At 40.0% G+C, this 16,605-nt stretch overlaps 1 protein-coding gene across 1 annotated transcript in view; it reads left to right on the top strand.

The window, feature by feature from the left end:
- COL14A1 (collagen, type XIV, alpha 1) overlaps positions 1–15,316 on the top strand; it is a 220,417-nt gene extending 205,101 nt beyond the window's left edge. The window contains exons 39-41 of the mRNA XM_012646547.1: positions 10,977–11,054; positions 12,698–12,853; positions 14,444–15,316. Of these exons, the coding sequence (XP_012502001.1) occupies positions 10,977–11,054; positions 12,698–12,853; positions 14,444–14,523 (314 nt within the window). The 3' untranslated portion in view covers positions 14,524–15,316. The remainder of the gene's footprint in view (positions 1–10,976; positions 11,055–12,697; positions 12,854–14,443) is intronic.
- Positions 15,317–16,605: the final 1,289 nt, after the last annotated feature.

Genomic DNA, 16,605 nt, shown 5'->3' with positions numbered 1-16,605 from the left:
TTTGGGGCCCAATCATACATAGGTTAGGATTTTAGCTTTTCCATTTACTAGCTGTATTATCTTGACTACTTAAGCTTAAAACCTAATCTTGGGCCCAGGCACTGTGGCCCACACCTGTCATCCCAGTGTTTCGGGAGACCAAGGCAGGAGAATGGCTTAAGGCCAGGAGTTCAAGACCAACCTAGGCAACATAGTGAGACCCCATCCCTTCAAAAAATAAAATTAGCCAGGCATCGTGGCGTGTACCTGTAGTCCCAGTTACTTGGGAGGCTGAGGCGTGAGGATTGCTTAAGCCCAGGAGTTTGAGGCTGCAGTGAGCTATGATCACACCACTGTACTCCAACCTGGGTGACAAAGCGAGACACTGTTTCAAACACAAACAAGCAAATAAAAACTCTAATCTCTTTCAATCTTCATTCATTCATTCACCCAGTACTTACTGAGCATCTACTACACATCAGGCTTGGCGCCGGGTATTGACAATATGGTGGTAAATAGGGCATATGTTCTTGACTTTCATGGCACTTTACTGTCTAGCTGGGAGACAGATAGTAAGCAAACAATACATGAATAGTTTAATTTCAGTTGTGATAAATGCTGTGAAAAATGCAGGATGCTATATGAGCGTAGAAAAGGAGACTTTGACTTAGACTACAAAGTCAGTGATGTTTTAGCTGAGACCTGTATGTTTAGTAGGAATTTGGCATAACAGTAAGAAAATATTTATTCTAACATGTATTTACATGTAAAAACGATCTCTAATCTTTTCATCAACCAAAATTTCCCTACAAGTATCAAGAATGTCTCCTAGAGATGGCACCGCTGCTGCTACTAAGATCCATTGCTTTGAACAACAGAGAAAAGAATAGCATAGGTGGAGCATGGTGAGTGAAGAGGAGAATAAAACCCAGGAAAAGAGAGGCATAGACAGAGGCCACATGATGCGACCCACACTTTGAGTCTTCGTAAAGAATTTGAACTTGATCCTAAGAGGAATGTAGAATAGACTTTCTACAATTTCTCCTTCAGGATACCATTATAAAGACTTATGTCACTTTGTATTTGTCTCTATTGTATTCACGGTGACAATCTATTAACATACCAAATACATGATTGTATTATGCAAATACATGTAAATTGCCTTGTTCTTTTTGGCCACATGCTCACAGGGAAATAAAACTCCTCCAAGCAAACAAAAGTAGACAAGGAATCGGTCTTGCTCTGACCACCATAACTAAGTGACAATCTCTCTCAGAGACTCAGAAATGGCAGCAGCGCAGGGAAATGCTATAAAAGCTAAACCTGTGTCCCTGATGATCATGTTAAACTGTGAGCCAACAGGGCCAAGACGCCTAGAGAGAAAACTGAGTTCCGGATTGATTTAAAGCTGGGAGAGAGTAGTAGAGTTCTTATGTTCAATATCCCTGTGGTTTAAAAGGGCTGTTAGAGCTGAAGATCAGTTTGGCAGAATATGTTGGTAAGAAATCAGAATATTAAAGCATAGCAGCTCTGAAGCCAGGAATGTGGTGATGGGAAGGATCATTTCTGTGAAACTTAATGCCCCGTGTATCCTGACTTATTCCTGGAAAAATGATCTCTATGGGACAGATCAGCTTGATTAAAGATAGAGGACTGGTAGAGCTTTCGTTATGATTTGCTGGTCAGCACTTAAATATTTACAAGTCTTCCCGTGATTTTGTATTACAGTTGATGTTCAGTTGCATGAGACATATTCTTTCTTTTCGTTGTTGTTAAAAATCTGCTGAAATACATTTTGCCTTCTTTCTTTCTTCTCCATTCCCTGCTTCTGATTTCATGAGAGGTTAAAAAAAAAAAAAGATAGAGTTTTCTCTTTTCTCACCCAATACTTATCTGGTAAAGTCCAATTGATTGCCCTTTAGAACAAGACGTTTCTCTGAAGGTTTGATGGATTGTGTTTTCCTAATGCATAGGCACCTTAAGGCATAGACCTTCCTTCTTTCTTCTTTGCATCATCTTTTGGATTTTTTTTTTCCTGTTACCAAGCAAATCTTTACATTGATTATGGCTGCAAAAAGGAACTCTTATGTATTAGTGAACTATCACTATGTAACAAATTACCTAAAGACTTAGTGGCTTAAAGCAACAAACATGTATTATCTCAGTTTTTGTGCATCAGGGATTTGGGGTTTAGCTGGGTAATTCTGGCTCGGAGTATTGCATGAGGTTGCAGTCAAGATGTCATCCGGGGCTGTAGTCATCTGAAGTCTTGTCTAGAGCTGGAGAATCAGCTTCCAAGATGGCCCTCTCACAGGGCTGTTGGCAGGAGTCTCGGGCCTTGGCTGCCGACTGGCTGCAGGGCTCAGTTCCTAACCCCGAAATTCTCCATGGGGGTGGTTGAGTATTCATTCCCAAAGCATGGTGGCTACTTTCCTCAGAGCCAGTGATCCAAGAGAGAGAGCAAAGAGGAGTTGACAATGCCTTTGTGACATCTAGTCTCAGAAATCACAAGCTTTTACTTTTACCATATTCTGTATATTATAAGGGAGTTACTAAACCCAGACTACACTCAAGTGGAGAGGAATTGAGCTATAGATTTTGGAGGGAGGCATATCAAAGAATCTGTGATTATATTTAAACAATCACACTCTCCTAAATTAAACCAAGGCCTTCTGGCCTTGCAGTGCAAACAGGGTGATGTTTTTATCCATTGAAATGATTTCCAAGCAGTATGACATGCAGGACACTGAAAAATGAGGGGTACTTGTGAAGGATTGGCTCAATCCGTGACTGCTTGTTTTCACCATTTATGTGCTTTTCTCTCTTGTATTCTATAAAATCATTAAAATGCCTGATACAGCTTTTTAGAGGGGAATGCAAGATGTAGGTTTAAGCACCTTAAAAAAAGAGTAGCACCTATGGAAAGATGTAGAATACTAACATCTTTTGTGTTCCCATTTCTAAAATTAATTACAATCAGGACAAACTTATTTTCCAAATAAACAAAAAGAATGAAAGAAAAAAGTCATTGAAAAATTTAAATTACCATTAAATTATGTCCCCACCCGTTGTCATTAGTAGAATATGACATTGTTGCAATAATAAAAAACTGTCACTGGTGTTTTGTTTTCTTTTTGCCATGGAAGCTAATATCATTGTTTCTGTAGCTTAAAAATTTTGAAAACCTTAATTGGAGAATCTATATAGTAGGTCTGAACAAATATTTGCTAAATCAGTGGATGATTAATCCTACTCCATTAGTGTGTGACACATATCATTCAGTACCCATGTAGAATATACTTTCTTGAATTGGCCTTTAATATTTTCCCTCTGTTAATCCTGTCTCACCAATGAGGCTACATTATCCCTAAAGACCAAATTTAACGTATATTTTTCTTTTATTCCTCATAATACCTGAAATACAATAGTTATTTCATAAATCATAAGGGATTTATGGTGTTGATTACCTCTTGGCTAGCTTTTTGACAGCCATTCCTCGTTCACCCTATAGCCGCAATAAAAGCAAAAGCCCATGTGGTTATAGCACATCAATCGTGAGACATCATGTTAATAGAAAATAACTGCCAAGTTAACAATGTAAGCATTTCCTTTCAAGTCATCATGTATAAATTTAGCCAGAAAATCAGGGTAAGATTTCTAAGTAGGAGATTTGGTTGTACTGGATAACAGAAGAGACAGAAAGAGTGAGAGAGGCTCCCTTTTTTAAAATGTAGGAATGTATTTGCCATTTTCTAAATTTCCAGGCCTTGAACATAAACAAGTAAAATCGAAATATAATGTTTATATGATAAAACTAAAGCTCTTTGTATTAGCTATGATAAACCAATTTCAGTGAATTTTTTAACATGGATTTCAAAGCAATAAACATATTATAATAAACATTATAAACATACCAAAATGCGTTTTTAAAGGTTGGCAAAAACATACATAGAATAGACATATTCATTAACCCTTTCCATTTTCATTGGTTCTAGATTAGACTTTGGCATTAAATTACTATATAAATATAGCAAAGTAGTTTGACTTCTCTGAACTTCTTTGCTAGTTTAGAAAAAACGTGAAGAGGATCTTAGATAAAAGATGCGTTTATCTTAGTAATGGGTCCTTCATGCTTATTATGAAGGACTGTTGGTGATTATATATATATATATATATATATTTTATATTAAACTCTATGGACCCCAATGCCCTGGAACAACTTTCTTTTCCAAGGATGGATAGCATGATATCATTTTTCAGTTCTGGAAGGAATGTAGATCAAGTTCTAATTTAAATATCATCAGCTGGTTGCATATTCATGCTGAACCTGAGATGTTCATTTTTTTAAGCCATAGAAATTGTTCATTTTTCACTCATTTTGAATAATTTATAATTTTCTTAATAATCAGTGGTATAAATAATATAATTGCATTTAAGGAGAAATAATCAAAATTTTGGAGCTGCGAGTAATAAATCGGCATTTGGTCTGACATTCTTATGTACCCATGCGATAACAGCATCAGTGGCAAGACTGGGGGTGAACAAAAAGCTAGGATTCCTGATGCCTGATTTGATCCCCATTCCCTCTGCCACCCCCGCAGCTGTGAACAGTAGTTGGACTTTACACCTCCTCTTCTCCTTTCCTCTCTCCACGCTTCTCTTTTTCAACTTCCACTCTTCCTACTTCACTTCCTTCCTCTCTGCTGCATTTTCTTCCTCCCTCGAACCTCCCGCCCAGGTTTAGGTGTGTCTGCGCTCAGAATACCAAAGGACCCTCTGCCTGTATTGTCTTGTCTGAGAGAAACCAAAAGAGAGACCTGAAGTGCAAACTCTCCTCTTGCCTTGATCTTGGTCTGGTTGGTCGGTTTCTTTGCCCACTGAGTAGCCACTTAATGATTTAGTACGTTTTCCTCTGGCTTTGCTGTGGGACTAGCACAGGGTTTATTGGTGAAGTTGAGCTCTGCAGCACTCCAGTCTGCCTTAAGTAATGTATCATGCTTTGTAGCACCCAGCAAGGGCAGATCCAAGCTTTGTGGGGCCTGAAGATGAAACAATTTGGGATTCCTTTCAAAGAAAAAGAGTACAATGTTACAAAAAAATGGGTAGCAGGTACTGAAAACTGTCCATGCCAGAGTGAGGTCGTTTCCAAACTCTGTCATCTGGCACGCAAAGCTTGTCATGCCCTGACCTAGACTGGCCTCCTATTCTGTTGTTTGGGAAACAACCTGAAGCTGCCAACGCCATACCAAACCTCTTCTAGTCCCCCAGGCATGTCCTGTTGTCTCTCATCCGCAAGCCTTGGCACATCCACTGCCCTTTGCCACAGCACCCACCCATGCTTCTCTATGTGGCTAATTCCTCCTCTTCAGGACGTCACTTCAGGAGTCAGCATGTGGGAAACTTCTGCAGTTCCCCACAGATGCCCCATTGTCACACTGTGTTATAACTACTCATTATCTGTCTGTGTTCCCTACTGCATGGTGACCTGCTACAGGCAGGAAGGGTGCTTTGGACTCTGGAGCCCCAGTGCCTTCTATTGGGACTGGGGTAGGCAGGTTGCTTTTAGTTTGCCCTTCTTCCTGCTATAGTCGTGTGGCCCTGTGTGTCCAGGCTCCTTTGTCCTCTGCTCTTGGGCGGGATCAGAGAATGGGAGGCATTGAGGAAGCCTGGAGGGTACGACAAAGGGCAAAGCTATCTCTCCCCTCAACAAACCCACTTCTGCCTCCTTTGCAACTCCAGGTGTGGCTACAACCCCTCGGTTCTCCTGCTTCTACTGGATACTGTCTCCCTCTGCTTGTAGATCCTACCAGAAGCCTCTGGGCTCTGGGCTGCAGGTTCCAGTCACACCTTTTTTTCCCCTTCATCTCTGTACTCCTAGGGGTGATGGTGGCTCCCGGATGTTGCTAATTTATGGGCTGCATCTTTTGTCTTCTAAGCCCTTCCTTCACCCACGTTACCAAGCCTCTGTATTAAATTCCCTCTGCCTGAAAGATCTAGAGTGGTTTGTATTTCTCTGGTAGAGTCCTGAATTATAAAAGCCGAGTAGATGGCCAGTTATTACATGAAAAAGGCAATAGGAAGAGATACCTTTAGCAGTCATTTGCAAGATTTGTTTACATTAAAACAACTATGTATTTATTTTCCAGCCATGGACACATTAGCACAAAGCATGGAGCCCCACATACTGGTACTAGTCCTACAGACCAAACATATAGAAATAGCAGAGCTTTGCAAAGTGCATAAAATACTTATTGAATTGAATCCAATTAACCTGCCTTCTTGTAACTAGGTACTAGGTCCAGTACCTTACACTTAGTAGGCATTCACACACACACTGAATGAAGAACAGACTGTACTTGCAATCTGTCACCAGCATTTCCCAGGCAACAGACAATAATAACACGGCAAGCCTAGATCTACAACTTCTGCGACTTTTTGGTACAATTACAATGAAAGCATTCCCCAGGCCTTGCACATCTTCCTGGGCATAAATCCTGGAAGTTCCTCAGAATGTCTGGGATCAGGAAGGAGTCACTGTGCTCCATGGAGCAGCACGAGACTGCAGCCTGGAGTGCTTGGTGTGGTCAAGGGGCCATAAAAATCAGTAAAACCTCCCAACTCAGAGCCTATCGGGCCAAAGAAAATAGGAAACAGACAACCAAGGGCCAGACCCTGGATATGTAGTCAGTGTGAGCAATATAAATCCTCTTAAAATCAGCCCCAAATCTTGGTCAGAGCAGAGAGCGAGCGTACAAACTGAGAGAAGTAGCTGAGGAAATGTGATAAATGCAGGGCTGACTGCTGGGTGCGGGGCCAGAGAGAATGCACAGATGGATTTGGCAGGCAGTTCCAGGAAGCCACAAGTACCACACACAGGACAAGAAACACAGCCTGCAGGTCCAGCTTAGGGTGGAGAGGCAAGGAGTGCAGTGGGTGAGCACAGAGGCTTCCGCGCCAGTCTCTGTGGGTTGACTTTTTGGCTCTGTTACTTCCTAGCTAAGGACAAGTGAGTTAAGCTCTCTGGATCCAGCCGTCTTTCAGGGTTAATCGTAGTGCCTGCCCTCTTGATTCTTGTGAAGATTAAATGAGTTTATACATGTCAAGCATCTGGCATTCAAAAATTAGTGACGTAATTTATAGGCGTAGTTGATACACTGTGGGTCACATTTTTGTTTTGTCAAAGTCTGCAATCAAACTTTGTATTTCATTCATTCATCCATATTTCTTGAGTGCTTAATATGTGACTGGCACTGGGAACACAATGAAGATCTAAAACAGACAGGTTCCTGCTTTTGTGGACCAGAAATAGAAAATATTGGAGGGTCAGTGTTAGGTTAGTGGTACAGGAGAATCAAGCAGCCTTGAATGGATTTCAAAGAGACTCTAAAGAATGAGTATAAATGTATAGAAAGAATAAAGAAAGAGGGAGAAAGGAAACATAAGATACTTCTCTCTGATGATCCTAACTATTATTTTGGTAACTCCACAGAAAACTAGGAGTATTTTAATTTCAGCTAAACCATATTTTTGGCAAATTGAATCTTCATATAAATAAACAATATAAATTAACTATGCTCATGAAAAAAAAAGTTGCCCAACCTTAAACTTATTTGGAGCCAATTATATTCATCACCACATACCACACAAGGAACTTGTTAGAAGAAGCAGTGTTTACATAACCCAGGAGTGGGAAAGTAGAAATGAAGCTCTGGAATAAGGAATTTTGTCTATTGATCCTTCAAAGCCACATATAACAGGCAGCTGAGTGTTGGCGTAGGCACTCAGTCAGTCAGCTAATCTTCCAGTATTCACTGGACCACCTACTAATGGTGAGACTCTCCTTGAATCTGATGCTAGAGAGATACATAGGGCATGGTCCCTGTAGTCAGAAGGCTCATAGTTTTGGGCCAGGTGGTCATAGAGCAGGTAATGCAATGGGATAAGATACTACAGAAGCACAGAATTCATTCATGCATTTATTCATTCATTCGTTGCTTGGCGCGGCAAATATTTGAGTTACATATGATGTGCAAGACACCATAGAAAGTGTTGGGGATATAGCCATGAGTACGATAGATAATCCTTGCCCTCTTGAATCCATCATGGCTCTGCCTGCTATGGTTATAGAGAAGCTTTGATTTGGGTCTTGAAGAATGAGGAGTTATGAAGGCAGACAAAGTGAGAATGTGGAAAGAGGGAATTTCTCTTGCGTTTGGGAGTCCCAAGGGTCTCCTGAGTCTCTGTGTCTTTGCAAAAAGGACACTGGCACTCAGCTCTGGTGACCCCGTCTCAACCCCAGATGGCCACACCTTGGGTCCTTGCAATAGAGATTTATGATGGGTGATGACTGTGTTTTGTCTGTAAATAATGACTTTTTGCCCAGGCTCTGCTACCCTCAGGCATCTCATGGACAGTCACACGGAGACATTTTAGGACACTTGTTTTCCTTCCTTTTAATTAGTCCCTACAAGGCTTAACAAAAATATATCCAGGTATATTTTTAGACATCTGAAGTCTCCAAGTTTAGCCTTTAATTTCAATCCTCATCTTAGATACTTAAATATTGATTTTTAACATGATTTTTTTCACTCCAGAAAATGGTCTATAGGCAAGTTCAGTTGTCATGGACATGGATAGTCCTTCAGTATGAGAACCGTAAGTGAATATATGGCCAAATATTAGTATACTAGCCTCTATGTAGTTTGGAATGTAATTATAATAGCTTCAAGTATAATAAAATCTAAAATACCCTGATAATATGTTTAACTTTTTCTTTCTTTTGTCTTTTTTAAGGCATTTTGAGGAGCTGGAATATTTTTGTGAGGTTCTTTCTCTCTAACCTTGACTTATGTTACAGATAATATCAAATTCCATTTATTTTTCTCTACATAATTAGAAAATTAAAACAACCAGATTTTCTACTGCCATTCTTCCCCACCTTTTGTTTTCTTTATGAGTAAGGAAAGGATAAGTCAGGAAACTGTTATTAGAGGATTATTCCCAAGAATATTTTCCTGGTTGTCCTGTTCAGCTTGATCTATGTCTTTTGCTTGTGGAGAACCATGGAAGCCATGTTGCCAAGGATGATCCTGCGGCCCCCTGAGGTCCTGAGAGGCTGCTGAGTCACAATGCACTTAATCAGGAGCAGCCTGGTGTTAGTCATCAGTATATTTTATTATGTTCTAATTCTTTCAAAATTAGTGGTTCCCTGTGGGGAAAGTGACTCCAATTCTAACATAAGAAGAGGCATTTTCTGCTAAATTCCCAGATGCATATAAGGGCACAAGCATTGACAGATGAGGTTGTATCTAGCACCTAAAAAGTACCAACTCCAATTAGCTACTAAACTAATACCCAGTAGACTTACCCATAATGGTTTTCTCACTGAACAGTTTGATTAGCAATCAAGCATTAAGTGTTGACTAGTCAGAGTTAGCTGTGTGCTTTGAAAACTCAGCTGAGATTACGTTTTTACTTTGGAGAAATCATTGTCTTCCTGCTGAGCTCCTCACAGAAACACCAGCCCCTGAATAGGTGGTAGGAACAGACACGGTGGTCAGTGCCCTGAGCTCTCATTGACATATTGGTCTTTTGTGAGCTCGGATAACACCACCAAGGTCACGTGCAATGGAATCGGGTGTTTGGAAAGTATATGAGCGGGCATGCAAGTCTGGACAACTGTTAGAAAGGAAGAAAGGCTTTTTAAAAAAAGATTCCAGGTTATATCTTGACCCCAAGAGGTGTTTATTAGGAGCACAGAAGACACCAAAGCTGCAAATCAGGAACAACTGTTATATGTGTAGTGTAAAACAACAATAGAAATAAACAAACAAACAAACAAAACACAAAACCCTGTTAGTTGCTCACCGGAGTCTTTTTTACCAACTATTCTCAGAAAAAAATACTATATCAACTCCTTTTTTTCTGGAAATTATCAACTGAGATATTAAAAGTGATTATTTTTAAGTGCTGGAATCTTACTTGTTGTATCTTCTAATTCGTCTACAGTGAACTTGCATTACATTTATAGTAAAAACAAAATTATTTGTAATTGGAAAAATTTTAAGTTCCTTCCATGCCTGCTACCTGTCAAATTGGCTATTTTCATTTATTAATATTTCCTTCTAGGTTTTGTCGATTCCACGTAATTTCTCAATAGATGTAATTAAACAGAGAGGCAGTTCTGCATTCTGCTATTTCAAAGCGTTGTTGCATGTGAAAAACAGACAGCAGAGACTGTCTATGATGTAAGCCAGGGTAACCCAGACCCCAGTCTAATGCCACCCTGTCTTGGGCCTCAAGATAGGTGCTCCCACCTGTCAGGTGATCTTGTGATAGGATCTGGATGATGAGGTGTCAGAGTACAGATATGTTTCTTTGTTGTTTGCCTGTGAAAATGTATAGTTTGTTAATAGTACGGTAAATTATTTGGAATAAGAGGTCTTCTCTATGGAAAAGAAACATGAATCGGTTTAAATTTTTATGGGACTGAATCAGCCAAATCAAACACAGGCTTTTCTGAAGCTTCCAAGTTTTAATGGAAACTCATGCTCCTCAGAACTTTGCTGCCTAATTATAATTCATGCCTTTTGCAGATACATTACAGGGTGGACCAAAAGGAAAATGTTAGACGTGTTAACTTGTGATTTCTATTGTGTTACTTGTGGAGTGCCAACTGCATACGTTGAATGGCCTGGTGCATGCAAAGACATAGCCCAGTTCCTGGAAGGCCGAACCACTTCAGAAGGAAGGAGAAAGATTGACTTTCAGTCTAGCAAATGCGGGCTGCACGCTTGCATACACAGCCAGCCTTCAACATGTGATTTTGCATAAGCTACCAGTGTCAGAATTCAATTTTAGAAGTCCTATGGTACCCATAACCTCAAACCAATCCACTTCATTGTCTTCATCAGAGAGGTAGTTTTGAAACCCAGGAAAACAGAACTATCAAGATTTCATTTTAAATAGAACTTTAAAAAAATTTTTATTTTAAACAGGTCTAACTGGTATCAAGGGAGAAAAAGGAAGTCCAGGTGTTGGAACTCAAGGTCCAAGAGGCCCTCCTGGACCAGCAGGTAAATTTTCCTACCCCCCAAAAAACAGCAAGAGGTAATTTTTTATATTAACTTGACATCGTAGGTAAGGAAAATGGCCACATTACATTCTTGTATCTAACTGAAATGGCTGTATTTCTCATTTTCTCCAGAGCCTAATTTGTTAGTAACAATCCTCCTATACAAGGTCAAAAAGTTATAGCATATTCTGGGATCTTATTGTTTGCACGAGTTAGGATAGGATAGACTATGCTGTAGTAACAAAGAAGTCCCAAGTCCTTGGTTGGTTGACACAATGAAGCTTTATTTCACACTCATACACATTTTGATGTGGGTAGGGTAGCACTCCTCCGTTTTGGAAGCCACGACCTCCACCACAAATCATATGGCCTCCAAGAGAAGGTACATCAGTCTCAACTTCCTAAACAGAATGACATGTCACTTCCATTCATATTTCATTGTCTGGGACTAGTGACAGAGCTCCAACTGAACTGTAAGGGAGACATGAAACCTAGAGGAGCACAAAGGTATTTGGTGAGCACAAGTTGTTCCTGCCATCACAGTCTTACTGAATGAGTTTTGTGGAAGTTTTGAGTTTTGTTTATCGCATGCTCTTAGAATGCTCTCCAGATGAGCAGACTTGCTATTAGATTTATAAGTTTTCAGTCTTCTTGTATATTTATAATCTGTTTTAGCCATATTGAGTCAAATGCTTTACAGATTTTTCATTCCAATCTAATAATGATTTTGGAATACACTCTAAAAGAGGTTCCTAATGAAATAGATTCATTTCGAGTGTAAATATTTCTGTTGTTAGAGACAGTAATGAGGAACTGATCTAGCATCATGAATTGCACAGAATGGATGGTTTGTGAATGTTGATTGAATGGAGCTGAATGTGTCTGAGAGCCATTACACTATTCAAATATAAGGTGACGTTTGTTCCTACTTTTCATTTCAGTTCTAGTTGAAGAATTTCATTTCTAGTTGAAGATTGTCTTTTAAACACTAGGGCTAAAAACAAACAAGCATGCAAGCCAAAAAAAAAAAAAAAAACCATGCTGATAAACTTCTTCAATTCACAATTTTAATCCTCTTCCATTTTTATGTAATGTAAGTTCTCAATTAATGTAAACTAGCCTAAAGAAATTTTGGGTAATTATATCGGGTTCAATTTCAGATTTGTCATTTGTCTCCTCCAGAATAATTTCTTTCAGACTCAGACAAATTTATTTTAATTATATAAGGCCATGAGCCAGTACCTATTTGCATGGCTATTCTCACTAATTGTAAGGGTGAGATTTGAGTGTGTTCATGTGTGTACATGTCCATACATTGGATTCATAAGGAACTGTATTGGGAAACAAAAGCTCCATAAGGAAAAGAAGGTTAAGAGTAGAATGTTCCTTTCTCTTTATTATCCAAGAGGCAGTAGAAAAGAATACATTTTGCTTCCTAGTTTCCAGAGCTACTGACCTACAGGAGGATGTGTGATTACAGTATGACCCTAAGCCCAGGGAATCCAGTTTAAGAAAACAAACTCAATGGGCAGAGAGAAGCAGATTATCCTAATTGTCCTCAAGTTTACTTCTTGTAAGAGTTAGTTTACTTCTTGGTGGTCTCAAAACTCACCCTCCAAATGTTTATTTGTGGGTGCTTCCTAGGACCATCAGGGGAGAGTCGGCCTGGCAGCCCTGGGCCCCCTGGCTCTCCTGGACCAAGGGGTCCGCCGGGTCATCTGGGGGTGCCTGGACCACAAGGTCCTTCCGGTCAGCCTGGCTATTGTGACCCGTCATCATGTTCTGCCTATGGTGTGGGAGGTAAGTGCTTGCCCTTGTGGGCTTTAAGCAATATTTTACTAGAGTTACACCAAAATGGGGAGGGGATGCCTTGAAAAGAGACCAGTTATGGGCGGGAAGCAGAACCTGAACTCCTCACTACCTTAAATCATCCAGAGACATCTACAAAGCGCAAATTACTGTAGAGGCTACTCCTTCAAAACCCGAAAAGGAAATTCCAAATAACAGCATGTATAAGTCTTCCTTGCTTTCAAATGGTGCTTGCCATAGACTTGGCCTCTGACCTCATATTTGTTCGTTTGTGGGACATGGTTGAACATTCTTTTGGAGCCTCCATTCTATGTGGCTGCTGTGGTGAGACCATGACGTCCTTGTCAAACTTTGCTCATGTTTTGGGAAAGTGTCAAACTTCCCCCATAATTAGAGGGGCTCCCTAGATTCTTCTGGGTGATATCTTGCCCACCACGTGCACTTTAGGTGACCAAGGATAGTTTTAAGAGGAAACCAAAGTCACCATGCTGTCCTTGTCTCATCACTAACTCCCAGCCTGAAAGATTAAGCTTTCTACAAACATCTACAGTCTGCATGTTGGCGTGCTGTGCAATGGCTCCTTTTCCGACATAGTCACTCTTGGAAACGTCAAGAGAAAGGCTCAGAGACTGCTTATGAGGCAATGAACTTATTAGTTAATGAATTGAAATTTTCTGCTTCAAGAGAAATTTAACCTTAGTTACCAGAGGAATTGGTCAAAGTTTTGCTGATGTGTTTTTCTCTGTTCATCTTTTCCCTCCCTGTTCCCTCAAATCCTCCTGTCCCTTATTAAGATCTGATCCCCTACAATGATTACCAGCACTGAAGTGGAAATCTTCCACTCTGTTTTCATTGGCCCGGGCATTTGGCTACAGATACAGAACTGTCCTGTTGACCACCACCACCAAGCCCCTGCCCCTAACAACGGACACTTCGCTTCCCTGCCTCACCCGCTTCCCTGCCTTCCCACTTTCACATCTCTTGCCCACCCTGCTCTAAACACAATGGAGTGATAACATTGGAACTTAACCAAATCGTAAATGTCAATTGTAACAGAAACTGGCTGCTCCATGTCAGCCTAGATAGAGATTTATGATCGGGGGCCAAGAATTTAGCCCAAACTCCCCTGTGCGGAGGCTCCGTAATAAAGTTACTTACCTGTGCCTCTTCCTCCTTCCCATCCCTACACAGGTGGGTGGGCATCTTCCTCCCTGCCTGCCCCACCCTCCCCACTCTTTCCTGGTGATGGACTTCTAACATGAGATTGGTTTTCAAAATTTATATTTCTTTCATAATTCTGCTGAGTTTTCAGGGTTTCTTTTGTAAATAAAATTTGATATTTAAGCAGCTGGCTATGATTCTAATTTTCTAACAATTTCTGTAACGTGTCTTTCCCTTTCTCGTTTTACTAACTGTCTGAAACCTCATGGGGAAGGTGCAAGGGGCGTGCTGGGTTAAGGCACCTGCTGCTTTCTACCCAAGCAGGATATCTCTGTGTCTCTCAGGACCCATGTGAGGGGAGAACATCAATTTATGGTTTCTGGGTCCTACCAAGTCCCCACCCCCACTTTTCCTCTTTAGCTTCCCGTCCGGATCAGCCAGAATTCACCCCTGTACAAGATGAGCTGGAAGCCCTGGAACTGTGGGGCCCCGGGATCTGATCACCTCAGGAGAACTTAGAAGACCAACTGCAAGAACTCTTAAGGAACCTTATTTGAGAAAATATTGTCATGTGGTTTGTATGCTACTTCTGGGGGGCTCATTTCAGCAGCCTAAATTTCCTCTTTGGATAATATTAATATTATTGTTATTAACAAAAAAATATATTTTTAAAAAAATCCCCTTAATCTATGACACTGTAGAAATGATTTCCCTTTGCTATTTTAATGGCATGCCAGATAATTTGTTTTTCCAGAGAATAGTGCTCAGAGAGGAATTGGGAAAAATAAATTGAACCCTGGAATCCTTTCTCTCAAGTTCTAAGATGAACAAAACAGATATGATCGTGTTTGAGGGAAATGGGGCCCCAGCAGAAAACGAATTCAAAGAGAGTCAAAGATTATACCATTTACTCCTACCCCCATGGGAATGACCTTGCTGGTAAGAAAAAAGGGACATTATTGGAGAAACTACCTCTTGTTTAATTGATCTGTCCAACTCTGAGATCACTTGGTAACTGGTTTCACGGGTATCCAAAACTAAGTGTTAGAATATAACCTTTCTGAATCTGGTAATTTAAAAGATAGATTTAGTTTTTTCAGTGGTTTTTAACTGATGCAAACTAATGACTTTCTACCAGCTCTAATGCAAAGGGATCCAATATTGATGAGCAATTTATCCAGCGTTATGTTCCAGGGGCTGCCTCTCCTCATCTACAGGGATTACTTTGTACATGAAGATAAGTTGTTGCAAACCTATTTCCATTCCCTTTTGTAAGCAAATAAAAATTTAAAATAACCTATGTGGATTCTTTTTACTGCATTTCTAAATATTACCTTAAAATTTTATAGTCTTAGCTGAATGTCTACCAGAGAAACAACAGTTGCCTTCCTTAAGGTAAACATTCAAACTTTCATTCATTCATTCACTCATTCATTTGTTCATTCTGAGTGGAGTAAGAAGCTTAACAGAAGCAGCAGTTGACTTGGGACTAAGAAACTACCAGAATTTTATTATTCATTATAATCTACAAGGAGCAAAGGCAGCACTAATGCATGACTGCTGCTAAAGAAATGTTTACTGATAGTTGAGGAGCCCGTCTATCTTCTGGTATTGAGAAAGCCTATAAAACCCTAAAGAGCAGAGAGGAAATGAGGTTGAATCTAATAGACTCTAACCCTGAAACTATACTTTGTCTTTTGCTCACAAAGGAAAAATCTAGGTATTTGAGAAAGAGTTGAGTTTTATTATTTGCAAGTTGAAAATAGAACTAAAACAGAAACATAAATTGAATGTACACTCCTTTTGCCCCTGTAACATCTCTCTAGTAACAGCTAATTTTAAAAAGTAGGGATGGGATCATTTACAACCAGAAGCAGAATTCTTTCTGAATCAGGAAAAGTCTAGTAAGAAGGATAGTGTCTGTCTGATCACCAGGCTCTCTGACCTTCTCTCCTCCTAAGAATCTCCTGATCTTTGGTTCCTATCACAGATGCAAGAAGATCTCTTCATCCAAAGGATTCAAACAGTATGGTCTATTTGTGTGTCTTTGGGGATCCAAGCAAACAGTGTTTTGGTGTTTTTGCAGGGAATGGAAGAAGAAAGTAAACGGATAACCCACAGCCATTCCCTTTCAGTTATGGTATAGGATTCCACCTGGGAAAGCAGGATTTATGGAAAGGAAAACATACACAAGGCCAGTCAATACGGCCTGAGTGAGGATCACCTGAGAGAACTCCTCTATCTTAAATGACTGGGATGTGTGATTAGTCACTTCCTATCTCTGTGTCTCAGATTACTCAGTCTGTGACATTTAATGAGTGAGTATAGGGAAGGATATTCTATATGTTTCAATATTTGGCCCTTAGAAACTAATAGCCTAATACTGTGCCACTCGGAAGACCCTCAAAGTTTGTTATAAATGGTGAAGTGTAAATTACTGGAGGTTCTAATCCATTATTCACATCATTCTTTTTTTCTTTTCTTGGTTTTTTTTTTTTTTTTTTAAAACCCAGTCCCAACTTCTGCCTTCAACAGTATTAGTGCCGTACAGATCGTGTATTGAAACATAAACGCATGTGCCA

The sequence above is a fragment of the Propithecus coquereli genome, unplaced genomic scaffold, assembly GCF_000956105.1.
Source record: "Propithecus coquereli isolate 6110/MARCELLA unplaced genomic scaffold, Pcoq_1.0 Scaffold247, whole genome shotgun sequence".
Taxonomy (NCBI): Eukaryota; Metazoa; Chordata; class Mammalia; order Primates; family Indriidae; genus Propithecus; species Propithecus coquereli.
The sequence above is the reverse complement of the archived record's forward strand: the minus strand, read 5'-3'. Positions and strand labels throughout refer to the sequence as shown.